This window comes from Caretta caretta, chromosome 27 (genome assembly GCF_965140235.1).
Source record: "Caretta caretta isolate rCarCar2 chromosome 27, rCarCar1.hap1, whole genome shotgun sequence".
Classification (NCBI taxonomy): domain Eukaryota; kingdom Metazoa; phylum Chordata; order Testudines; family Cheloniidae; genus Caretta; species Caretta caretta.
The window spans coordinates 10,031,822-10,058,738 of NC_134232.1; the positions used below are offsets into that span (position 1 = coordinate 10,031,822).

General features: G+C 48.6%; 1 protein-coding gene and 1 long non-coding RNA gene across 5 annotated transcripts in view; both read left to right on the top strand.

Annotated features, from left to right (window-relative positions):
• The first annotated feature begins 1,029 nt into the window (after positions 1-1,029).
• Positions 1,030-26,917, top strand: part of LOC125626861 (beta-1,4-N-acetyl-galactosaminyltransferase 2 (SID blood group)) — a 55,631-nt gene continuing 29,743 nt past the window's right edge. The window contains exons 1-3 of one of the 4 annotated variants that reach the window (XM_048830379.2): positions 1,030-1,146; positions 3,517-3,634; positions 10,325-10,409. In XM_048830379.2, the coding sequence (XP_048686336.2) occupies positions 10,327-10,409 (83 nt within the window). In that variant the 5' untranslated portion in view covers positions 1,030-1,146; positions 3,517-3,634; positions 10,325-10,326. Of the gene's footprint in view, positions 1,147-3,516; positions 3,635-10,324; positions 10,410-14,577; positions 15,684-16,425; positions 16,654-26,917 lie in introns of those variants that run through there. The other 3 variants (XM_048830380.2, XM_075123580.1, XM_075123579.1) reach the window with 3 other exon arrangements.
• On the top strand, positions 19,926-21,951 carry LOC125626862 (uncharacterized). The gene is made up of 2 exons (XR_012666190.1): positions 19,926-20,825; positions 21,414-21,951. It is a non-coding gene; the product is annotated as an uncharacterized LOC125626862 (long non-coding RNA).

Here is a 26,917-nt window from a genome sequence, read left to right on the forward strand (position 1 = left end):
TGTTAGCTTTCACAGGGCTTGCCAATGGGCAAATGATTAAGTCTGTACATGCAGGAGATTCAAAAGTCTCTGAAAATAAGCACAGAGTTTTGCTTTGATGTGACAACAGACTTCTCAAAGTGCAAGTGTGTCGAGCAAGAAGTTAGAGGGAGTCCTCTATTGCAGTAGTTCTCAACCAGGGATCTGGGGCCCCCTGGAGGGCTGCAAGCAGGTTTCAGGGGGGGGTCTCCAAGCATGGCTGGCGTTAGACTTGCTAGGACTCAGGGTAGAAAGCCAAAGCCTCATCGTGCAGCTCTGCAGCCTGGGTTCCCAAGCCCCACCACCCGAGGCTGAAGCCGAAGCCTGAGCAACTTAGCTTTGCAGGGCAGCCCTGTGGCATAGGGCCCCGGGGCTATTGCCCTGCTTGCTACCCCGTAATGCTGGCCCTGGCTTTTATATGCAGAAAAACAGTTGTTGTGGCACAGCTGGGCCGTGGTGTATTTATAGCATGCGGGGTGGTGGGGCGGGGGCTCTGAAAGAAAACAATTGAGAACCTCTGCTCTATTGGAAAATAATGGTTATTGCAGTTGACTAGCTTGTGACATGTGTACTGCTGCTCTCTACTGGCAGGTTTCAGAGGAACAGCCGTGTTAGTCTGTATTCGCAAAAAGAAAAGGAGTACTTGTGGCACCTTAGAGACTAACCAATTTATTTGAGCATGAGCTTTCGTGAGCTACAGCTCACTTCATCAGATGTTTACCGTGGAAACTGCAGCAGACTTTATATACACACAGAGAATATGAAACAGAATATGAATATGAAATATGAAACTACTGGCAGTGATCAGAACTTCTTGAACTGTTCAATGAGTAAGTTGGGAACTGCTAAGGTCTGCCAGTAATTTCCTTTTATCTTAAGTGCATGAGAATTTGCATCATGGGAGAAGCAGAGTTATCTCTGCGTCACAGTGAATGGTCATGCGTTTGTTACATTATAAACAGTAAAAATTAGCCACAGCGGGCTCAGACATCAGCATGAAGAAGCCAGAAGGTTATAAGCTGCTTATTATGATGCAGCACTTTCAGTTGAAGTAGCCAGAGGCTGAGCATCGACTCTAGGTTTCTATGATAGTCTACGGATGTGACAGGAGCTAGACTACGCACAAATGTAAGTCACTTGTCTGATGATGCTTCTAGTTTATTAGCTTTAGAAATCCCCAGGAAGGGAAGGTTCAGCATTTAGGGGGTAGAATTTGATCTCAGTTATACTGGTATAAAATACATTTTTAAAAAGGCAGAATGGTATTTCTCTAAATTTGCATAATTTGCACCTGCAATAATGTCTTTGGCCTCAAGATACAGCTAAGATTCATAAGATTCATAATGTCTACACTGCAATAAACCCCCCCCCCCCAGCACTGAGTCTCAGAGCCCAGGTCAGCTGACTCCTGCTCACAGGGGTGGGTGAGGCTGAATAATTTAGTGTAGCCTTTCAGACTTGAGCCGGAGCTCAGGCTCTGAGCCCCTCCCCCCACACCTTTGGGGGGTTTCAGAGCCCAGGCTCCAGCCTGGATCTGAACATCTACAGTGGAATTTCATAGCCCCGCAGGCCAGACACAGCTATGCAGTGTAGATGTACCCCTTGTTTACTTTTGGGTGTTTTATTAGATCTGTTGTCCTGAATGGAGAATTATTTGTTCCTGCAGGAGAGTGGGGTGGGGGGAGAGAAAACCTTTTGTAGTGATAAACACCCATTTTTTCATATAGAGACTGGGAGTGGCTAAGTCATTATACAAGGTAACCTATTTCCCCTTGTTTTTTCCTACCCTACCTCCCCCCCCCCCTTCCTCAGACGTTCTTGTTAAACCCTGGATTTGAGCTGGTTATGGCCCACCTTGATTATCATACACATTGTAAGGAGAGTGATCACTTTAGATAAGCTATTACCAGCAGGAGAGTGGGGTGGGGGGAGAGAAAACCTTTTGTAGTGATAAACACCCATTTTTTCATGGTTTGTGCGTATAAAAACATCTTCTGTATTTTCCACAGTATGCATCCGATGAAGTGAGCTGTAGCTCACGAAAGCTCATGCTCAAATAAATTGGTTAGTCTCTAAGGTGCCACAAGTCCTCCTTTTCTTTTTGCGAATACAGACTAACACGGCTGTTCCTCTGAAACCTGTCACAGTATGAAACCTGTCATACGTCTCTATTCACTTCTAACAGTGACTTTTAAATTACAAAGATTTGCCCTTGAGATCCCTTGTATTCCCAAGAATAGAAGCTGATAAGGTGTTTGCACAGGGCTTTGAAGATAAAATGTGCAAAACAAATACCAAGCATCCACATCCCTGTGCCACGTAGGTAAACCAACCTAGCCCCCGCTGTAGCGAGCGCTAGGTCAAGGGAAGAATTCTTCCTTCCCTTATTTCTCCACAGTCCGGCTGCCTAGATGCTGGAACCAGTGCTGCAGCCTGCCCAAACCCCCAGCTGCTTAGATACATTCCCCTCAGAGTCTACCTGGCTGTGGGAGCTCTGATTTTCTAGTCACATCCTTCAGTGACAATGTGGCAGCATGAGAACTACCATATTGGGTCAGACCAATGGTCTATCTAGCCCAGTGTCCTGTCAGGGCTAGGACCAGAGTCTTAGGGTGAGTGTGCAGAACAGGTCAAATGAATCCACTCATGTCTTTCCCTCCCAGCTTCTGGCAGTCAGAGGTTTAGGGTCTCCCTGAGCATAGAGTTGCATTCATGAGCATCTTGGCTAATAGCCATTGATGGACCTATCCTCCATGAACTTTAGTTCTCTTTAGCCCAGTTATACTTTGAGCCATCACAACATCCCATGTCAATGGGTTAGTTGTGCATTATGTGAAAAATGCATTTCCTCTTGTTTATTATAAACCTGTTGCCTATTAATATCATCAGGTGACCTCTGGTTTTTATATTGTGGGAAAGGGCAACTAACATTTCGCTATTCACTTTTGCCATGATTTTATAGACCTCTAGCAAATCCCTCCCTTAGCTTTTTCTTTTCTAAGTTGAATAGCCCTGATCTTTTTAGTTTTTCCTCATATGGAAGCTATTCCATCCCCTGGATCATCTTTGTTGCCCTTCTTTGAAGCTTTTCCAGTTCCAGATATCAGTTCTGAGATGGGGTGACCATCTCAGTACTGGACACAGTATTCAAGGCATGGGCACACTATGGTTTTGTTACCCCCAAATCTGTGTTATAGAATAATAAGGAGGTGACATATACATAACAGTTTTGACTCCTACTAGCATCTATCCACTGGGAGAGTTAGAAATCTGTTTGCCTCCTGCCTGTGTTGCATTGAAATAAAGGATAGAGAATATAACCTTAAACAGAAAGAAGATTTATTAAGGGAAAGTTACAGCTGGGGTAAGATTCACTAAGGGAATCACATTACAAATACCCAAGAATAGATTCCAGCAAGGGGCATAAAGCCCAGATCCTCAAACCGTCCCTTGGTTAAATTATTAAGTGCCCGAAAAACAATTACTGTCTCTCTGCAGATGGAGGTCACTGGCAACTGATGGACTGTCTCAGAAACATCGGAGGATCTGACTCTCTACCGCCAAAGCAGGAGATCAACAGATCTGGGCTGATGGCAAAGTCTCCACTGGATATCCAGTAAGTATCAAAGTCCTTGGCAGGTGGTAGTAGCCGAAGTCTTGATCCAATGCTTTGCAGAGAAACTGGACGTGGCTGCCTCGATGGTGGACAGCACCACGTCATTGCTGACAGTTCCTTATATGCTCTCTGTGGCGCAAATTCCTGAGGCACACACTGGCAGACACTGCCCCCAACCAGTTCCAGCCAGCTCTCACTCCCTCAAGTTCTGGCAGGAAACAGAGTTTGAGCAGGAAAATGCCATGAAGAAAGGATAGCAAGCAGGGTGACCAGATAGCAAGTGTGAAAAATCAGGACAGGGGATGGGAGGTAATATGCGCCTATATCAGAAAAAGCCCCGAATATCGGGCCTGTCCCTATAAATCAGGACATCTGGTCACCCTACTACCAAGATGGAGTTCAAACCTTTTCTACCACATGCGCCATCTTTAATTCTTAGACTCCATTTTGAAGAGCCCTGGCTGGGATGCTTTAGTTGGGGATTGGTCCTGCTTTAAGCAGGGTGTTGGACTAGATGACCTCCTGAGGTCCCTTCCAACCCTGATATTCTATGATTCTATGAATTGCAGCAACATTCATTATAATACATAACAAAAGTATAACCATACACCAATAACAGCCTACAGTTTTATATAGTGGCATTATGATATTTTCTGTCTTATTTTCCATTCCTTTCCTAGTAGTTCTTAACATTTGACTGCTAGTGAGCATTGAACTGAATTTTTCAGAGAATTATCCACAGTGACTCCAAGAGCTCTTTCTTGAGTGGTAACAGCTAATTTAGAACCCATCATTATAAATGTGAGCTTCAAGTTCACAAAGACTGTCTAGGTTCTCTGAACACCTGTTTTGCTTAAAGGATGTTAGCTCAAAACCAGGGCCAGTGGAAGTGCTTCAGTGAAATGCACACAACATCTGTGAAAATAATTAAATCAAACAAGCAACCTTAACTACAGTTTGCAGCCTGAGCACTTCAGCCTTATGCTAGGACACGAGAATCAGAACATGAAAATAACTAGAAAGGGAAAGTAAATTTGTTCATGCTTCCACCTTGGAACTGTATTCCTTCAATGGGTGTTCACACAGTCATTCTCTCGCAGGGTGACCAGATAGCAAGGGTGAAAAAATGGGACACTTTGCGGGGCAGGGCTGGGTGGGTTATCGTTGCGCTTATAAAACAAAGCCCCTAATATTGGGACGGTCCCAAAAATACCTGGACATCTGGTCACCCTATTCTCTCTGTTCATGTAATGGTCCTTTGTGAATGGGCATCCTGTCTACTATTTTCTGGATCTGTTTTCATCTAGCCCAATGCTCAGCTTTTTGATCCATTCCCTTTTTCACCAGTTATATATCCTTTCATATCTTTTCCTTGATTCTCTCTCTCTCTCTGGTAAGTCTGTAGATTTTTATTTCCCTCTGCTTCCCTCCTCTAATAAAAAGAACAAGGAGTACTTGTGGCACCTTAGAGACTAACAAGTTTATTTGGGCATAAGCTTTTGTGGGCTAAAACCCACTTCATCAGATGCATGTAGTGGAAAATACAATAGGAAGATATATAGATATATACAGAGAACATGAAAAGATGGGGGTTGCCATACCAACTCTAATGAGACAAATCATCTAGACTCATGGAAAATAAGACCTTGAGGAATTCCACCAGGATTTCAACAATTTCCATCCCACCATCAACCTTCTGCCTGGACCAGTCCATGCAAGAGATCCACTTCCTGGACACTACAGTGCTAATAAACGATGGTCACATAAACACCACCCTATACCAGAAACCTACTGACCGCTATACTTACCTACAAGCCTCCAGCTTTCATCCAGACCACATCACACGATTCATTGTCTACAGCCAAGCTCTAAGATACAACTACATTTGCTCCAATCCCTCAGACAGAGACAAACACCTACAGGATCTCTTTCAAGCGTTCTTAAAACTACAATACCCACCTGCTGAAGTGAAGAAACAGATTGACAGAGCCAGAAGAGTACCCAGAAGTCACCTACTACAGGACAGGCCCAACAAAGAAAGTAACAGAATGCCACTAGCCGTCACCTTCAGCCCCCAATTAAAACCTCTCCAGCACATCATCAAGGATCTACAACCTATCCTGAAGGACAGTCCCTCACTCTCACAGAACTTGGGAGACAGGCCAGTCCTCGCTTACAGACAGCTCCCCAACCTGAAGTAAATACTCACCAGCAACCACACACCACACAACAAAAACACTAACCCAGGAGCCTATCCTTGCAACAAAGCCCGTTGCCAACTGTGTCCACATATCTATTCAAGGGACACCAGCATAGTACCTAATGACATCAGCCATACCATCAGGGGCTCATTTACATGCACATCTACCAATGTGATATATGCCATCATGTGCCAGCAATGCCCCTCTGCAATGTCCATTGGCCAAACCGGATAGTCTCTACGCAGAAGAATAAATGGACACAAATCAGACGTCAAGAATTATAACATTAAAATACAGTCAGAGAACACTTCAACCTCCCTGGACACTCAATTACAGACCTAAAAGTGGCAATTCAACAAAAAAACTTCAAAAACAGACTCCAACGAGAAACTGCAGAACTGGAATTAATTTGCAAATGGACACCATCAAATTAGGCCTAAATAAAGACTGGGAGTGGATGGGTCATTACCACAAACTAAAAACTATTTCCCCATGCTAATTTTTCCCCCTACTGTTACTCACAACTTCTTGGCAACTATTTGAAATGGGCCACCCTGATTATCATTACAAAAGTTTTTTTTTCCTCCTGCTGATAATAGCCCACCTTAATTGATTTGTCTCATTAGCGTTGGTATGGCAACCCCCATCTTTTCATGTTCGCTGTATATATGTATATCGTCCTACTGTATGTTCCAGTCCATGCATCTGATGAAGTGGGTTTTAGCCCACGAAAGCTTAACCAATTTATTTGGGCATAGTCTCGAAGGTGCCACAAGGACTCCTCATTCTTTTTGCGGATACAGACTAACACGGCTACAACTCTGAAACCTCCTCTAATAGCATCTGCTCACATACCCAGATCTATTTTTTCTGCGTCTCCTGATCTGAAACCTTTCCTATTTTTCCTTCTTTCTGCCTTCTCACTTCCCAGTCACCTACTTTTCTTCGATCACTTCACCTCCTATCCAGACTCCCTCTCCCCAGGACAGCATTCTGCACTGCTGCATTAAGTGCTAATGCCAGGGTCGGGGCTAGTACAGTAGCACTTTGCACTGTCACTAGGGGAACAATATGGGCCAACTTCCAGTGGCAGAGACAGCCACACATCAGGGGATGCAATTTGTTCTGCCTCATCGTCGCACTTACACTGTGCCCATCGCGGTTGGACATGAGGCTCTAAATGCAGAAGCACAGTGCTGCAGCAGGTCAAGTATCTAACAACATAGTTCCAAAATGAACAGTCCACTGCACGCCCTCTTCTCCCTGGAGAGCCAATGAAAGAAAAAAAAACACATGACTGAGGTCACATTGCTTAATGTGCTCTTGGCACAGTCTAAGAACCTATATAGAATAGAAAGGAGTGAAAAAGTACTGGGGTGCAAAGAAGCAGGAATAGACCTGCTTTCTTTTACGTCAAGGCTGGTTTAAGGGCACCATGGGAACCCAGTTAATGTGACTTTTGCTCAACCCTAAGGTTAGTAAAAAGAAAAGGGGTACTTGTGGCACCTTAGAGACTAACAAATTTATTTGAGCATAAGCTTTCGTTGAAGTGAGCTGTAGCTCACGAAAGCTTATGCTCAAATAAATTTGTTAGTCTCTAAGGTGCCACAAGTACTCCTTTTCTTTTTGCGAATACAGACTAACATGGCTGCTACTCTGAAAGCAAAGGTTAGTGTCACTGACCCTTTAAATCTAGCTCCTAAAAAGAGGGGGAAAATCTAGTCTCAGACAAAGGGAGACAAAACAGCCACAAGGCAGTGTTAGCCAACACATATATCTTGTTAGTATATGCCACGTTGTAAGAATGCCTGGCAGTTATAAGAGCCAAACTGGCCTATGTTTTTCCCTGAGTTTTGTTCATTCATGCTAAGCTACATCCCACTATACCCTGTGTGATAAAGCTCTGTTCTTGCCTCCATGGGTCCCACGTTTCCTGGCAGATTTCGCTAGCCTCAGAGGCTCACTGTGACCCTCCACATAACCCTTTTCTCTCTAGGGACAAGGGTCACAGTCTACTGAGCCATTTTCATCATAAGCCAGCAAGGGAGGTGAGGAGAAGTTATCCTCCCTTGCACAGTCTCTGTTGTCTCCCAGTCTCAGTGATTAATCGGGGGCAAAGGTGGGGGGAAGCCCAGGCCCACCCTCTACTCCGGGCTCCAGCTCAGGGACCCTAATAGTATCAGCTATGGTAGCTGACCTTTTAGAAACATGACATGTACAATTCCCTGGGCTACTTCCTCCACAGCAGCCCTCACTTCCTCAAGCTCCACTTCACCCTTATCTCAGGGCCTCCTTCCTTGTGCCTGATATGGTGTGTGCTACTCAGCCTCTCCAACAGCACAACTTCCTCCCACAGCTCCTGACATGCACCCTCACCTGACTAACTGGGAGGCTTTTAACTAGTTTCAGCCAGCCCCTGATTGGCTTCAGGTGTCCCAATCAACCTAGCAGTCTCCCTGCCTTCTGGAAAGTTCTTAATTGGCCCCAGGTGTCTTAATTGACCTGGAGCAGCTGCCATTTCACTTATCCTAGCACCAGGGATTTGTTTAGCCTGGAGCTAATATATCTATCTCCCACTACTTTTCTATAGCCATCTGGCCTTGCCCCGTCACACCTGCAATAATACAAATCAGCATTTGGCAGGTGCCAAGGGGCCAGTTGGAAATAAAAACAGAAGCAGCCCTTATTGTCGGCACAGCCCCTGGGCACAAGCATAGCCTTCCTCAATACACACCAGAGAGACAAGGTGGGTTAGGTAATATCTTTTTTTCTGAAATGACCACACCCAGACAGAAGAGTAGAGGGAGGTTAAAAGTGTTAGGGGAAAAAACAATTAGCCCTTGCTCTCACCAATTTAGGTGCTTGGTTTGACTCTAGGATCCCACGAACTTCTAAATTCTGAGTCTAATCTATACATGCCTCTTTTATTAGTTAACAGAAATACAGCTCGAGCTGCGTGCCTCAAGAGAGGGACCCCGCCCCTCAGAAATTGAAAGCAATTATACCCTTTACAGTTGGTAACACCGCCCTTGCCCATGTCCAAAGTCCAACCCCTAATTTGAGTAGGGGTCTCTGCTCTTTTCCATTGGACACTTCTGTTGCTGAGTGGACAGTCCGTTGCAGGGTGCTGGATTTGCTCTGGGAGACAGTCAGTCCTACTCCTTGCATTCTTTTTTTATCTTCAGTGATAACGGGCAGTCTCAACTGGTTTTGTAGCTGCTTCTTCAGCATTCATAGAATCATAGAATATCAGGGTTGGAAGGGACCTCAGGAGGTCATCTAGTCTAACCCCCTGCTCAAAGCAGGACCGATCCCCAATTAAATCATCCCAGCCAGGGCTTTGTCAAGCCTGACCTTAAAAACTTCTAAGGAAGGAGATTCCACCACCTCCCTAGGTAACGCATTCCAGTGTTTCACCACCCTCCTAGTGAAAAAGTTTTTCCTAATATCCAACCAAAACCTCCCCCACTGCAACTTGAGACCATTACTCCTTGTCCTGTCATCCGCTACCACTGAGAATAGTCTAGATCCACCCTCTTTGGAACCACCTTTCAGGTAGTTGAAAGCAGCTATCAAATCTCCCCTCATTCTTCTCTTCTGTAGACTAAACAATCCCAGTTCCCTCAGCCTCTCCTCGTAAGTCATGTGTTCCAGTCCCCTAATCATTTTTGTTGCCCTCCGCTGGACTCTTTCCAATTTTTCCACATCCTTCTTGTAGTGTGGGGCCCAAAACTGGACACAGTACTCCAGATGAGGCCTCACCAATGTCGAATAGAGGGGAACGATCACGTCCCTCGATCTGCTGGCAATGACCCTACTTATACATCCCAAAATGCCATTGGCCTTCTCATTGTTGACTCATATCCAGCTTCTCATCCACTGTAACCCCTAGGTCCTTTTCTGCAGAACTGCTGCCGAGCCATTCGGTCCCTAGACTGTAGCGGTGCATTGGATTCTTCCGTCCTAAGTGCAGGACTCTGCACTTGTCCTTGTTGAACCTCATCAGATTTCTTTTGGCCCAATCCTCCAATTTGTCTAGGTCCCTCTGTATCCTATCCCTATACTCCAGGGTATCTACCACTCCTCCCAGTTTAGTGTCCTCTGCACACTTGTTGAGGGTGCAATCCACACCATCCTCCAGATCATTCCTCTCAGGTCAGCTTGACCTCGGCCTACTTTAGTCACTTATGCTAAGTTAGTAACTTATGCTAAGTTATAAGAACAAACTTATTGAACATTCATATAAAATAGCATATAAGCGCTTTTTTATAACAAAAGTAAACAGACCAACTGGAAAAACCTGGTTTGATGCTGTTTTTAAAATCTCGTGATTTTTTTGGGGGGGTGAATCCTAACTCATGATTTTTTATCTCTGGTGGTTGGCAATACTGAAGGGGGCTCCCCCTGGTGTCAGGGCCTGGGCCAGTGCCTCCCTCCCCTGGCTCTCTGATCCAGGAAGTAGATATGAAGCTGTGACTTCTGTTCCCAGGAATGGAGCTGGCAGTCCCCTTTCTCGCCCGCCAGAGGAGGGCTGCCTGGGCAGCCAGAAAAGCCACCCACCTCTGCAGCCCAAGGTAAGCCCAGCTGGGGCAAGTCGGGTTCCTGGGGGTTGGGGCACCCAGCAGCCTTTGAGTCCTGGGTGCTGCAGCTCTCAGCTCCTGCTGAGCTCTAAGCAGGGGCTTGAGGCAGAAGACTACTGTTTGTTACAGGGATTGGTTCCTGGGTTAGTGTTTCTCTGGTGTAGTGTGTAGTTGCTAGTGAGTATTTGCTTCAGGTTGCGGGACTGTCTGTAAGTGAGGATTGGCCTGCCTCCCAAGGCCTGTGAGAGTGGGGGATTGTTTTCCAGGATAGATTGTAGACTGTTGATGATGCACTGGAGAGGTTTTAGCTGTGGGCTGTACATGATGGCCAGTGGTGTTCTGTTATTTTCCTTTTTGGGCCTGTCCTGTAGAAAGTGACTTCTGGGTACCAGTTGTGACGTTGCACTCCATATGCCTTATGAAAATATGCTTGGAGTGTGAATATAACGTAACCGGAATATGCTTTATGCAAAAGGTCACTTGTAAGTATGATTACAAAGCTTATAATCTACTGAGTGTGTTCATCCTATTTCTATGTATGTATGTATCATTCTTGTATCTAAAACTAGAAATATGAAGTTAACTCTGAGGTCCTATTGTAATTATGCAAAGTGTGGGCCATTAATGGTGGTTTAGAATCTTGATGGCTCCCATTGACCAGGACAATTGGTTGTAAATGGCTCTTGGGGGAGGGATAGCTCAGTGGTTTGAGCATTGGCCTGCTAAACCCAGGGTTGTGAGTTCAAACCTTGAGGGGGCCATTTAGGGATCTGGGGCAAAAACTGGGGATTGGTCCTGCTTTGAGCAGGGGGTTGGACTAGATGACCTCCTGAGGTCCTTTCCAACCCTGATATTCTATGATTCTGTGTTTACTTGTAAGCCTTCCTGTGAGTCAGGCTGGGAGAATGGAAGCTTGAGGGATGTGATCATGTCACCTGGTAGTGGTGGAATCCATCTTAAACCTGGTGTTTTTCCATTTAGAAGGAGGGGTGGGAATCCAGAGAAACAAAAGATTCTCTCCTTCAGCCAAAGCTATAAAAGGGGGTGGAACAGAACAAAGGGGGTTGCCAGTCATCAGAAATCCCCTAGTTACCACTTGTACCGGGGAAAGGATTGGGCCCAGACTAAGGAGTCTAGTCTGTGAAAGTAGCTTATTGGAACATCTCTGAGGGTGAGATTTACCTGTATTCAGTTTCTTAAATGAATTAGGCTTAGACTTGTGTATTTTGTTTTATTTTGCTTGGTAACTTACTTTGTTCTGTCTGTTATTACTTGAAACCACTTAAATCCTACTTTTTATACCCCAGGAGCGAGGACCAAAGTCTCAGCCCGCCCGAGCCCCGCCAAAGCCCGAGCCCCACCATCCTGGGCAGGGGGGCCAAAGCCCAAGGGCTTCAGCTCCCGGCAGGGGGCCTGTAACCTGAACCCCACCCTTGGGCTTTGGCATCGGCCCACGATGGTGGGACTCAGACTTTGGCTTTGGTCCTGGGCCCCAGCAAGTCTAAGCCAGTCCTGGCAACCCCATTAAAATGGGGTCCCGAACCACTTAATTGTCCCAACCCACAGTCTGAGAACTGCTGGTCTAAGAAGACCAACCAGACCGATGGATGGGTAAATAAACAGAGACACAGAGGGGTGAAGGGACTTGCTTAAGGTCATGCAGCACGCCACTGACGGAGCTGGGAACAGAATCCACCTCTCCTGACTCCCACTCCAGTATCCTACCTACTAGACCATGCTGCCTTTCATGTGATGAAAGCCTCTGTGTGGTGCAGGTGAGCTTGGTTGGAGGGGGCATACACTGCTCTGATTCATATGGCAGTGGCAACTAACTGTTAGGTGAAAGAATAAAACCAAACCTCTATAGGCAGGGTTCCTACTCTGTGCTGACAACTATGATTTGATCCAAACCAGAGCAATTATTAGCTAAAACTGGCCCACAGACTTTGCTCCTGCATAGCAGGATGAGCTGGATTATACTGTTCAAAATAATTGAACACGTTGTTTTACTAGTGAATTGTATTTATTCAATGGTTTCTTTCTGGCACTGGTGTTCTGGCTTGCATTTCTTACGAGGCCTGTATCTCAACAGTTCAGTATGTGTTCTCTTTCTACATTTCCAAAATAAAATTTATTTTGCTTAGTTTGCAGCTATTTTTATTTTAAAAGATCAATCTTAGACACTTGGACACTACAGTGCTAATAAACAATGGCCACATAAACACCACCCTATACCGGAAACCTACTGACCGCTATTCCTACCTGCATGCCTCCAGCTTTCACCCTGACCACACCACACGATCCATCGTCTACAGCCAAGCTCTGCGATACAACCGCATTTGCTCCAACCCCTCAGACAGAGACAAACACCTACAAGATCTCTGTCAAGCTTTCTTACAACTACAATACCCACCTGCAGAAGTAAAGAAACAGATTGATAGAGCCAGAAGAGTTCCCAGAAGTTACCTACTACAGGACAGGCCTAACAAAGAAAATAACAGAACGCCACTAGCCGTCACCTTTAGCCCCCAACTAAAACCCCTCCAACGCATTATTAGGGATCTACAACCTATCCTAAAGGATGACCCAACACTCTCACAAGTCTTGGGAGACAGGCCAGTCCTTGCCTACAGACAGCCCCGCAACCTGAAGCAAATACTCACCAACAACCACATACCACACAACAGAACCACTAACCCAGGAACTTATCCTTGCAACAAAGCCCGTTGCCAATTGTGCCCACATATCTATTCAGGGGACACCATCACAGGGCCTAATAACATCAGCCACGCTATCAGAGGCTCGTTCACCTGCACATCCACCAATGTGATATATGCCATCATGTGCCAGCAATGCCCCTCTGCCATGTACATTGGTCAAACTGGACAGTCTCTACGTAAAAGAATAAATGGACACAAATCAGATGTCAAGAATTATAACATTCATAAACCAGTCGGAGAACACTTCAGTCTCTCTGGTCACGCAATCACAGACATGAAGGTCGCTATCTTAAAACAAAAAAACTTCAAATCCAGACTCCAGCGAGAAACTGCTGAATTGGAATTCATTTGCAAATTGGATACTATTAATTTAGGCTTAAATAGAGACTGGGAGTGGCTAAGTCATTATGCAAGGTAGCCTGTTTCCTCTTGTTTTTTCCTACCCCCCCCCCCCCCCCCAGATGTTCTGGTTTAACTTGGATTTAAACTTGGAGAGTGGTCAGTTTAGATGAGCTATTACCAGCAGGAGAGTGAGTTTGTGTGTGTATGGGGGTGGGGGGGATGTGAGAAAACCTGGATCTATGCAGGAAATAGCCCGACTTGATTATGTAAAGAGTTGTCACTTTGGATGGGCTAGCACCAGCAGGAGAGTGAATTTGTGTGGGGGGGTGGAGGGTGAGAAAACCTGGATTTGTGCTGGAAATGGCCCACCTGTTGATCACTTTAGATAAGCTATTACCAGCAGGACAGTGGGGTGGGAGGAGGTATTGTTTCATATTCTCTGTGTGTATATAAAGTCTGCTGTAGTTTCCATGGTATACATCTGATGAAGTGAGCTGTAGCTCAGGAAAGCTCATGCTCAAATAAATTGGTTAGTCTCTAAGGTGCCACAAGTACTCCTTTTCTTTTTAATCTTAGAATCATAGAATATCAGGGTTGGAAGGGACCTCAGGAGGTCATCTAGTCCAACCCCCTGCTCAAAAGCAGGACCAATCCCCAATTAAATCATCCCAGCCAGGGCTTTGTCAAGCCTGACCTTAAAAACTTCTAAAAAAGGAGATTCCACCACCTCCCAATATTTATGTCCTTTCTAAGCTGAGCAGTAGTTTGTGTGCAGTATATTTCTAGTAGGCGTTTGTTCTCATGGAGAGAATTTTGCATAGGGTGATGGTACAGCTGAGCCATTCCTCAGAGAGGAAGCTTTTTACCTTTTGAGTAGTTTGGCTGAAAATCTCAGAATTGGGGAGATTTCCAACAGCATTGCTGTGTTTTCACTCTCTATATTGAAACAGACAAGGCTGTTAACAGCAAAAACAACGAGGAGTCCTTGTGGCACCGTAGAGACTAACAAATGTATTTGGGCATAAACTGTTACAGTGAGTGGAAACCTTCCTCAGCCGCTCCTAGTTGCCCTGCAGGAAAACACCCTTCCTGCTCCATGGCGTGCAGCGGGAGCGGATACTGCTGCACGTGTCTCTCCTGCGCTTGAACCATGCTGGGCTCTCTCACGCTTGGACAGCAGAACGTGGGCGCTGGGGAATTAGGCTGCAACCGTGCACCCCTCGGAAGGAAAAACTGCAGACATGAGAAAAGGCAGATGGGACCTCCCCAGCGTTTGTGAGGACTTGTGTAGTCTCTCCTAGTCCTCCCTCCACCCCTGTTTTGGATACAGCTGAACCTTTACCAAGAGGAGGATTTTGATCTGTGGAAACACTTGTTTAAAAAGCTCTGGTCCTTGCTGCTTCACCAACACCCTGGTGCAAGCTGCAGTGTGCAACCATGGCTCTAGAGCACTGACGGGTTTGGTTTTGTGGACAGGAGCTGGTTGGTTTGGTTTTATGGACAGGAAAACAGCCGTGTTCTCCGAGGATGAAATTCTCTGCTCACATCCCGGCTCTGCTCTGCTCTCAAGACATGTACCTGTCATAGCTGGAGAGCAGGCTCGCAGAGTGGAGCTGCAGCGTGTAGATCCGAAAAGAGGATTTTGCCTTAGGTGCAAACACTTGTTGGGAAAGAATATGCTGCAAGAACACTATTGCAAGCAAGAGTGGTTGGGAGGACCATGACTGTGGAAGACTGTTTGCAATATATAAAGGGAGAGAAAGGTGCATTCTCACACTCAGCGTTATAAACTCTTCTCTTGGGGTCCCATGCTGCAGCACAGCTGAGTTACTCTGCTTCCCTCTTTTCTCTGCGGTTTTCAAACAGCAGGTCACGACCCAGTACTGCATGACGAAATGTAAGGCACTGGGTCATGGCGTTAAAAGTCCCTTTGGTGGTGCTGCCCGGCTAAGGCAGGCTAGTTGCTTCCTGTTCTTACACCCTGCTGTGGCCTGGAAGTGGCCAAGAGCAGATCTGGCTCCCAGGCAGGGGTGCCATGGGGTTTTGTCCGCTGCGCCCCGCCCAGAGCACCGGTTCCAGGCGCCTCTGCCTAGGAGCTGGGTCTGCTGCTGGCCGCTTCCAGTGCGCAGCGCGGTCCACAGGGCCAGGACAGGCAGGAAGCCTGCCTTAGCATCCCCGCTGCACCGTTGACCGGGAGCCGCCCGAGGTAAGCCTACTCCCCAACCCCCTGCCCCAGCTCTGAGCCCCCCCAAACCCCTCATCCCCAGCCCCCCCAGAGCCTGCACCCCCACCCAGAGCCCTGAACCCTTCCCACACCCCAACCCCATGCCCCGGCCCTGAGGCCCCCCAAACCCAGAGAGCCCTCCTGCACCCCAAAACCCTCATCCCTAGCCCCACCCCAGAGCCTGCACCCCAAGCCCAGAGTCCTGACCTCCTCCTACACCCCAAGCCCCTGCCCTAATCCAGAGCCCCCTTCCACACCCTGAACCCCTCATTGCCAGCCCCACCCCGCAGCCCTCACTCCCACACCCCAACCCTCTACCCCAGCCATGAGCCCCCCCCCAAACTCAGAGACCCCTCCTGCACCCCAAACCCTCATCCCTGGCCGCACCCCAGAGCCTGCACCCCAAGCCCAGACCTCCTCCTACACCCCAAGCCCCTGCCCTAATCCAGAGCCCCCTTCCACACCCTGAACCCCTCATTGCCAGCCCCACCCCGCAGCCCTCACTCCCGCACCCCAACCCTCTGCCCCAGCCCTGAGCCCCCCCAACCCCTCATCCCTAACTCCGCTGGGTCGCGGGCATCAAAAATTTTCTTCAACTGGGTCGCCAGAAAAAAAAAAAAAAACAACTTTGAAAACCAGCTGGCCCCCCCTTCGGACAACACGGCCCCCAGGAGCGAAGCCTCAGCCCGCCCCAGCCCTGCGGCACTGGGTGGGGAGACCAAAGCCCGAGCCCCACCGTCCCGGGAAGGGGGGCCCGAGCCCGAGGGCTTCGGCCCCCGCAGGGCCGTCCTTAGGCATACGCGACTGCGTAGGGCACCCCGAAATCTGGGGCACCACCCTCGCCGGCTGCTGCGCGGACTCCTCCCCTCCCCAGGGCCGGGCCGGCTTCTCCCCGACCGGCCACGCTGGCCCCTCCGCTCCGCCTCAGCAGGGGGGGCACGGAAGTTTGCATGTAAGTAAGCGGGGGGGGGGATACCCGGAGTCTGGGGAGAGAGCGGGGTGGGGGGATACCCGGAGTCTGGGGAGAGACGGGGGGCGGGTAGAGCCGGGCATGCGACGTTGCGGGGCGGAGGAGGACCCGAGCTGGGGAGCTGGGGGGGGGCAGGTGAGGCTGGGAACAGAGTGGGGGGGGGATACCTGGAGGCTGGGAAGAGAGCGGGGAGCCGAGCTCGGGGGTAGAGCTGGGCACGGGACTTTGGGGAGCCCGGGGACGAAGGAGGACCCGGGCTGGGGATTGCTGGGGGCAGCCGGGCTGGGAAGGGAAAAGAGCTGGGGGGGGTCTTTGTCTGGCTCAGTGAGTGAGCAGCCAACTCGCTAGGGCCTCCTGGGGAGCAGGCTGGTGGCCCCAGGGGAGAGCAGCTGTTCCGAGCAGCCCCCCACTGTACCTGCCCCTTTCCCCTCTTCCGCCCACACGCCCTGCCCCGGCAACACCCTGCAATCTCTCTCCTGGTCTCCTTTTCTCTCCACCTCCCTCTGCTCTGAAGTTTAAGCCCAGATGCTAAGGATCCCCTTTGGACTGTTATCTTTTCTCCCCTCCCTTTCCCAGCAGGGATCAGCAGCAGAGACGGGCTGGGAGGAGGGAGAGGCGCACACACAACCAGGCTGGGGAGGAGGCTTTTCCTGCCCATTCACAATATTCCAATGTCAACATGAGGAAACTGACACTAAAACAATGGGAAGAGGGGGGTGTACTGGAGCAGAAAAGCAGCAATCAGGACTGCAGAATGCAAGGGAGGGAGCAACTTCTTAGCTGGGGAGGGAGATGGACTCACACTTGACAAGGCTGGAGTAGCTGAAAACTTTTATTTAGGGAAAAGGGATGTGATTTTTTTTTTTCTTGTGGATCCAAGTATCTCCAGGGCTGCCTCTTAAGCTGGTAGCATTTTGAACGAGGGAGAGTTCTAAACAGTGCAGCGTTGAGTGGGATTTTAAAGGTCCCTTCAAGAGTGCAGCACCTTCTTCCTCACCCACGGGAAAGACCTTTAAAAACGGCTTTAAATAATCCAAAACAAGAGCCACTGTTCAAATGAGATGTGGCTCGTTATGGCTCCAGCCCCCCGTTGAAGCATTGTTGAAACTGCGTGCCGAGTTATACCCAGTACAATCCCACTGAGCCGTGTGTGGCAACCAGGAGTGTAAATCAGGGCAGAAAAAAACACTGGTGCCTGAATATAATTCCTTTTCTTTTTAAACTGCATCTCCCAAGTTCCTCTTCATTTGTCAGGATTAGAGGGAAATGCTCTATTTTAGGGAGAATGAAAGGCCATTTGGGAGTTGATGGCCCAGAGCCGTGGCAGGCAAGGGCCTGGATGAGGGCTGGACTCAGCCATTGGTATCAGCTGTTCATTTGAATGACAAAAAAGAGATTTTGGGTCATGGTGGACATCCCAGCCATCATGTAAAATATTTCCCTGTGGCCACCTATCCTGGGTGGGGTGGAGTGGGGAGGGAGAAGGCTGCAGGGTGATCTCCCACCTCCATGCAGCCAGTGGCCTATGCTTGCTGGAGCCTCCACATTTATTTATTGACAAAATTTAATATTTTGGTGCTGAATTCCATCAGGAATATGGGCTGCTGGGCATTTGGGGGGAGGGCTGTGAGAGGGGCACTGGGCAGCGGGGGTGGTGTCTTTGGGTGGGAGATCGCTGGGCATAGGGTTCTGTGGTGGAGATCTCTGGGTGAGGAGCCACTGGGCATGGGGGTTGCTGGCCATAAGGGGGAATGGGATACTGGGCAGGGTAGTGGTGTGATGGGGCACGCTGGCAGTGCAGGGCTGGGTTTGGGGGTGCAGGTGAGTGGGAAGTGCGGGGGTTAGGGGTGAAGGCAGCACAATTAAACTGTTTTTAACAAAGTGCACGTGACAAGTTTTCCAATACTGTAAGCTTATGTTTGTGTTGCTAAGAGCAAGTTTAATAACACTGTGTAGGCAGGGGTTCTCAAACTGGGGGGTCAGGACCCCTCAGGGGGTCACAAGTTTATTACATGGGGGGTCATGAGATATCAGCCTCCACCTCAAACCCCGCTTTGCCTCCAGCATTTATAATGGTGTTAAATATATTTTAAAGTGTTTTTAATTTATAAGAGGGGTCACACTCAGAGGCTTGCTGTGTGAAAGGGGTCACCAGCATAAAAGTTTGAGAACCATTGGCACAGGGCCCCATAAATCCTAAGGACGGCCCTGAGCCCTGCCCTTGGGCTTTGGCATCGGCCCATGGTGGTGGGACTCGGACTTTGGTTTTGGCCCTGGACCCCAGCAAGTCTAAGCCAGTCCTGGCAACCCCATTAAAATGGGGTCGTGACCCACTTCAGGGTCCTGACCCACCATTTGAGAACTGCTGGTGTAGGAAGACCAACCAGACCAAAGGATGGGTGGGTAAATAGAGGCACAGAGGGGTGAAGGGACTTGCTTAAGATCACACAGCAGGCCACTGACTGAGCTGGGACCAGAACCCACCTCTCCTGACTCCTACTCCAGGATCCTACCTGCTAGACCACTCTGTGTGGTGCAGGTGAGCTTGGTTGGAGGGGGCATACACTGCTCTGATTCATATGGCAGTGGCAGCTAACTGTTAGCTGAAAGAATAGACAGTTAAGTATGTGTACTCTTTCTACATTTCCAAAATAAAATTTATTTTGCTTAGTTTGCAGCTATTTTTGTTTTAAAAGATTAATATTTATGTCCTTTCTAAGCTGAGCAGTAGTTTGTTTGCAGTATATTTCTAGTAGGTGTTTGTTCTCATGGAGAGAATTTTGCATAGGGTGGTGGTATAGCTGAGCCATTCCCCACAGAGGAAGCTTTTTACCCTTTGAGTAGTTTGGCTGAAAATCTCAGGATGGGGGACATTTCCAGTAGCATTGCTGGGTTGTCACTGTCTATATTGAAATGGACAAGGCTTCTCCTTTTGGCTTAGATGTTGTGAGGTTTGTTATAATCCTGATTTTAATAGACTGACACCTAATTGAATTACATTTTATGTTTTTTTACCAACAATTTGACCTTACAGCAATTCCAGGTTTGTAGTTTTGTGCCGTGCTAAAGCAATTACTTTTTAAAAAAGTCTACAGAGCAGATAAATATTCTCCCCTAGCTCATTTTAGGTGGTTTTGTATATGTGTCTTCAGGGTAAAGATTTGTTTGATTCTTTGTTTCTCACGTAGGTCTGCAGCTATTGCACTTGTTAACAGGGTGGGGCTGTAGACACTAGGCCCTGGTCTACACTAGGACTTTAGGTCGAATTTAGCAGCGTTAAATCGATGTAAACCTGCACCGGTCCACACAATGAAGCCCTTTATTTCGACTTAAAGGGCTCTTAAAATCGATTTCCTTACTCCACCCCTGACAAGTGGATTAGCGCTTAAATCGACGTTGCTGGCTCGAATTTGGGGTACTGTGGACACAATTCGATGGTATTGGCCTCCGGGAGCTATCCCAGAGTGCTCCATTATGACCGCTCTGGACAGCACTCTCAACTCAGATGCACTGGCCAGGTAGACAGGAAAAGAACCGCGAACTTTTGAATCTCATTTCCTGTTTGGCTAGCGTGGCAAGCTGCAGGTGACCATGCAGAGCTCATCAGCACAGGTGACCATGATGGAGTCCCAGAATCGCAAAAGAGCTCCAGCATGGACCGAACGGGAGGTACGGGATCTGATCGCTGTTTGGGGAGAGGAATCCGTGCTATCAGAACTCCGTTCCAGTTTTCGAAATACCAAAACCTTTGTCAAAATCTCCCAGGGCATGAAGGACAGAGGCCATAACAGGGACCCAAAGCAGTGCCGCGTGAAACTGAAGGAGCTGAGGCAAGCCTACCAGAAAACCAGAGAGGCGAACAGCCGCTCTGGGTCAGAGCCCCAAACATGCCGCTTCTATGATGAGCTGCATGCCATTTTAGGGGGTTCAGCCACCACTACCCCAGCCGTGTTGTTTGACTCCTTCAATGGAGATGGAGGCAATACGGAAGCAGGTTTTGGGGACGAAGAAGATGATAGCTCACAGCAAGCAAGCGGAGAAACCGGTTTTCCCGACAGCCAGGAACTGTTTCTCACCCTAGACCTGGAGCCAGTACCCCCCCGAACCCACCCAAGGCTGCCTCCTGGACCCAGCAGGCGGAGAAGGGACCTCTGGTGAGTGTACCTTTTAAAATACTATACATGGTTTAAAAGCAAGCATGTGAAAGGATTACTTTGCCCTGGCATTTGCGGTTCTCCTAGATGTAGTCCTAAAGCCTTTGCAAAAGGTTTCTGGGGAGGGCAGCCTTATTGCGTCCTTCATGGTAGGACACTTTACCACTCCAGGCCAGTAACACGTACTCGGGAATCATTGTAGAACAAAGCATTGCAGTGTATGTTTGCTGGCATTCAAACAACATCCGTTCTTTATCTCTCTGTGTTATCCTCAGGAGAGTGAGATATAATTCATGGTCACCTGGTTGAAATAGAGTGCTTTTCTTCAGGGGACACTCAGAGGAGCCCATTCCTGCTGGGCTGTTTGCCTGTGGCTAAACAGAAATGTTCCCCGCTGTTAGCCACAGGGAGGGGGGAAGGTTGAGGGGGTAGTCACGCGGTGGGAGGAGGCAAAATGCGACCTTGTAACGAAAGCACATGTGCTATGTATGTAATGTTAACAGCAAGGTTTACCCTGAAAGAGTGTAGCCACTGTTTTATAAAATGTGTCTTTTTAAATACCGCTGTCCCTTTTTTTTTCTCCACCAGCTGCATGTGTTTCAATGATCACAGGATCTTCTCCTTCCCAGAGGCTAGTGAAGCTTAGAAAGAAAAAAAAACGCACTCGCGATGAAATGTTCTCCGAGCTCATGCTGTCCTCCCACACTGACAGAGCACAGACGAATGCGTGGAGGCAAATAATGTCAGAGTGCAGGAAAGCACAAAATGACCGGGAGGAGAGGTGGCGGGCTGAAGAGAGTAAGTGGCGGGCTGAAGACAGGGCTGAAGCTCAAATGTGGCGGCAGCGTGATGAGAGGAGGCAGGATTCAATGCTGAGGCTGCTGCAGGACCAAACCAGTATGCTCCAGTGTATGGTTGAGCTGCAGCAAAGGCAGCTGGAGCACAGACTGCCACTACAGCCCCTGTGTAACCAACCGCCCTCCTCCCCAAGTTCCATAGCCTCCACACCCAGACGCCCAAGAACGCGGTGGGGGGGCCTCCGGCCAACCAGCCACTCCACCACAGAGGATTCCCCAAAAAAAAGAAGGCTGTCATTCAATAAATTTTAAAGTTGTAAACTTTTAAAGTGCTGTGCTTAAAGTGCTGTGTGGCATTTTCCTTCCCTCCTCCACCACCCCTCCTGGGCTACCTTGGTAGTCATCCCTCTGTTTGTGTGATGAATGAATAAAGAATGCATGAATGTGAAGCAACAATGACTTTATTGCCTCTGCAAGCGGTGATTGAAGGGAGGAGGGGCGGGTGGTTAGCTTACAGGGAAGTAGAGTGAACCAAGGGGCGGGGGGTTTCATCAAGGAGAAACAAACAGAACTTTCACACCGTAGCCTGGCCAGTCATGAAACTGGTTTTCAAAGCTTCTCTGATGTGTACCGCGCCCTCCTGTGCTCTTCTAACCGCCCTGGTGTCTGGCTGCGCGTAACCAGCAGCCAGGCGATTTGCCTCAACCTCCCACCCCGCCATAAACGTCTCCCCCTTACTCTCACAGATATTGTGGAGCACACAGCAAGCAGTAATAACAGTGGGAATATTGGTTTCGCTGAGGTCTAAGCGAGTCAGTAAACTGCGCCAGCGCGCCTTTAAACGTCCAAATGCACATTCTACCACCATTCTGCACTTGCTCAGCCTGTAGTTGAACAGCTCCTGACTACTGTCCAGGCTGCCTGTGTACGGCTTCATGAGCCATGGCATTAAGGGGTAGGCTGGGTCCCCAAGGATACATATAGGCATTTCAACATCCCCAACAGTTATTTTCTGGTCTGGGAATAAAGTCCCTTCCTGCAGCTTTTGAAACAGACCAGAGTTCCTGAAGATGCGAGCATCATGCACCTTTCCCGGCCATCCCACGTTGATGTTGGTGAAACGTCCCTTGTGATCCACCAGAGCTTGCAGCACTATCGAAAAGTACCCCTTGCGGTTTATGTACTCGGCGGCTTGGTGCTCCGGTGCCAAGATAGGGATTTGGGTTCCGTCTATAGCCCCACCACAGTTAGGGAATCCCATTGCAGCAAAGCCATCCACTATGACCTGCACATTTCCCAGGGTCACTACCCTTGATATCAGCAGATCTTTGATTGCATGGGCTACTTGCATCACAGCAGCCCCCACAGTAGATTTGCCCACTCCAAATTGATTCCCAACTGACCGGTAGCTGTCTGGCGTTGCAAGCTTCCACAGGGCTATCGCCACTCGCTTCTCAACTGTGAGGGCTGCTCTCATCTTGGTATTCATGCGCCTCAGGGCAGGGGAAAGCAAGTCACAAAGTTCCATGAAAGTGCCCTTATGCATGCGAAAGTTTCGCAGCCACTGGGAATCGTCCCAGACCTGCAACACTATGCGGTCCCACCAGTCTGTGCTTGTTTCCCGAGCCCAGAATCGGCGTTCCACAGCATGAACCTGCCCCATTAGCACCATGATGCATGCATTGTCAGGGCCCATGCTTTCAGAGAAATCTGTGTCCATGTCCTGATCACTCACGTGACCGCGCTGACATCGCCTCCTCGCCCGGTATCGCTTTGCCAGGTTCTGGTGCTGCATATACTGCTGGATAATGCGTGTGGTGTTTAATGTGCTCCTAATTGCCAAAGTGAGCTGAGCGGCCTCCATGCTTGCCTTGGTATGGCGTCCGCACAGAAAAAAGGCGTGGAACGATTGTCTGCCGTTGCTCTGACGGAGGGAGGGGCGACTGACGACACGGCTTACAGGGTTGGCTTCAGGGAGCTAAAATCAACAAAGGGGGTGTCTTTACATCAAGGAGTATTTCAGGCAGGACTTCACGGAGGGTTCCAATAAGAAATGATGCACCTAAGTTATCGTTCTTATTGGAACAAGGAGGTTAGCCTGGCCTCTGATTGATACATGGCTAGATTTACCTCGCTGCACCTTCTCTGTGAGTGACTGCAGTGTGACCTAGAGGAATGAGTCCCCTAGACAGGGGAGGAGGCAAATGAGTACAAAACAAATCTGGTCTATTTCTTGTTTTGACCCACTCCATCTATCTTTTACATCTTTGGCTGGCAGCAGACGGTGCAGAAGGACTGCATGCCATCCACATCTCATGGCTGCTCGGCAGAAGATGGTACAGTACGACTGCTAGCCATCCTCATCTCTTGCCTGCCTGGCAGAAGATGGTACAATACGACTACTAGCAATCCACATCTCATGGCTGCTCGGCAGAAGATGGTACAGTACGACTGCTAGCAGTCCGTATTGCCTGCCCACTCACCATAAGACGGTTCAATAGGACTGACTGCAGGACTAAAGAGAATGACCTGGTCAAGTCACTCCAAATTTAGTCCCTGCGCCCATGTCTGCCCAGGCGCTCCCAGCCGACGTGGCCAGGAGCACCTCGGACACGACGAGGACGACTACCAGTCGTATTGCACCGTCTGCTGCCAGAAGGCAATGGGTTGCTGCTACTGTGTAGCAATGCCGTACCGCGTCTGCCAGCACCCAGGAGACATAGGGTGACGGTTACCTGAGCGGGCTCCATGCTTGCCGTGGTATGGCATCTGCACAGGTAACTCAGGAAAAAAGGCGCGAAGCGATTGTCTGCCCTTGCTTTCACGGAGGGAGGGAGGGAACGGGGGCCTGACGATACGTACCCAGAACCACCCGCGACAATGTTTTAGCCCCATCAGAGTGCTCCATTGTGACTGCTCTGGACAGCACTCTCAGATGCCCGATTGTTTGCCGTTGCTCTGACGCCGGGAGGGGCGACTGAGGACACGGCTTACAGGGTTGGCTTCAGGGAGCTAAAATCAACAGAGGGGGTGTCTTTACATCAAGGAGTATTTCAGGCAGGACTTCACGGAGGGTTCCAATAAGAAATGGTGCACCTAAGTTATCGTTCTTATTGGAACAAGAAGGTTAGCCTGGCCTCTGATTGATACATGGCTAGATTTACCTCGCTGCACCTTCTCTGTGAGTGACTGCAGTGTGACCTAGAAGAATGAGTCCCCTAGACAGGGGAGGGGGGGAAGCAAATGAGTACAAAACAAATCTGGTCTATTTCTTGTTTTGATCCACTCCATCTATCTTTTACATCTTTGGCTGGCAGCAGAGGGTGCAGAAGGACTGCATGCCATCCACATCTCATGGCTGCTCGGCAGAAGATGGTACAGTACGACTGCTAGCAGTCCGTATTGCCTGCCCGCTCACCATAAGACGGTTCAATAGGACTGACTGCAGGACTAAAGAGAATGACCTGGTCAAGTCACTCCAAATTTAGTCCCTGCGCCCATGTCTGCCCAGGCGCTCCCAGCCGACGTGGCCAGGAGCACCTCGGACATGACGATGACGGCTACCAGTCGTACTGTACCGTCTGCTACCACAAGGCAAGGGGTTGCTGCTACTGTGTAGCAATGCCGTACTGCGTCTGCCAGCACCCAGGAGACATAGGGTGACGGTTACCTGAGCGGGCTCCATGCTTGCCGTGGTATGGCGTCTGCACGGGTAACTCAGGAAAAAAGGCGCGAAACGATTGTCTGCCCTTGCTTTCACGGAGGGAGGGAGGGAACGGGGGCCTGACGATATGTACCCAGAACCACCCGCGGCAATGTTTTAGCCCCATCAGGCATTGGGATCTCAACCCAGAATTCCAATGGGCAGCGGAGACTGTGGGAACTGTGGGATAGCTACCCACAGTGCAACGCTCCGGAAGTCGACTCTAGCCTCGGTACTGTGGAAGCGCTCTGCCGAGTTAATGCACTTAATGCACTTAGAGCATTTTCTGTGGGGACACACACACTCGAATATATAAAACCGATTTCTAAAAAACCGACTTCTATAAATTCGACCTTATTCCGTAGTGTAGACATACCCTGAGTATCAAGTGCAGGGCTGGCATTGGATATACCTGTGTGGGTGAGGCTGTAGATACTTTTTTCAGAGGAACAGCCGTGTTAGTCTGTATTCGCAAAAAGAAAAGGAATACTTGTGGCACCTTAGAGACTAACCAATTTATTTGAGCATGAGCTTTCGTGAGCTACAGCTCACTTCATCAGATGAAGTGAGCTGTAGCTCACGAAAGCTCATGCTCAAATAAATTGGTTAGTCTCTAAGGTGCCACAAGTATTCCTTTTCTTTTTGCTGTAGATACTGAATACCTGGAGCTAAGATGCTATTGGGTACCTGTGTACTAGGGGTGTGAGTTTCTGGGAGGGTTGGACAGCTCTCTTTGCCATATAGCTCAGATTGGTTGCTTGTGGGGAGCTCATGATGGGGGGGCCGGGGAGAGGGTTTGGTTGGTTAGAATCAGCGTGTTCTGGGAATGGATCTCTCCTTATGTCTGGGCTTCCTACGTAGACCTGGTATTCAGCTGCCAGTGGATTCCGAGATCTTACTGCCAGTTTGATTGTGGCTTGTTGTTGTGTATGTGGTTTTTTTTGTTTTATTTTTTTGGGTATTTTTTAGTGGAATAACCCAGTGAAAGGGAGTTGTCTCCAATTTCTGCCCATTGTGTTCAGGTTTCAGATTTTCTGGGGTAAACTCTGCAAATGCAAACCCAGTGCAGTTCTATTGAACTGGGCTATTGAGTTTGGCAGATACTGCTGCTGTAGTAGAAGCAAATGACTACGCCCTGACTGGGGATAAAGGGAAAAGCCTTCCTGGAATTGAACCTCAGGGATTCTAGTGCTTGATACTGACCAGGAGAGGAAACCCCTTGGCTGCAGAACAGTTCTCCTTGTAAACAGACGGCGAGTATTTTCTTTTGCTTGTTAAAAACTAACCCGATCTGCTCAGATAGGCAAAACACACTTCACTCCCTCCTTTGGTAAAGGTGCTTCCTATGCCCTCAGGCTGGTATGGGTATGGGCCTTTGACTTGCAAAAGTTATAATGTTCTGGGCTGAAATGGGACTTTCTGCTTGACTGTCAGCAAAGTTGTAGAGATCCCCAGTCAGTGCATGTCTCTCGCCTCTCATTATAGCTGAGTCAATGGCTAATTTTAATAAAACTGAATCTAAAATAAACCAATTTGTCTACTGATGCTTTTAAAATAAATATACTAGAATCTTAGTATAAAAAGCTAAACAA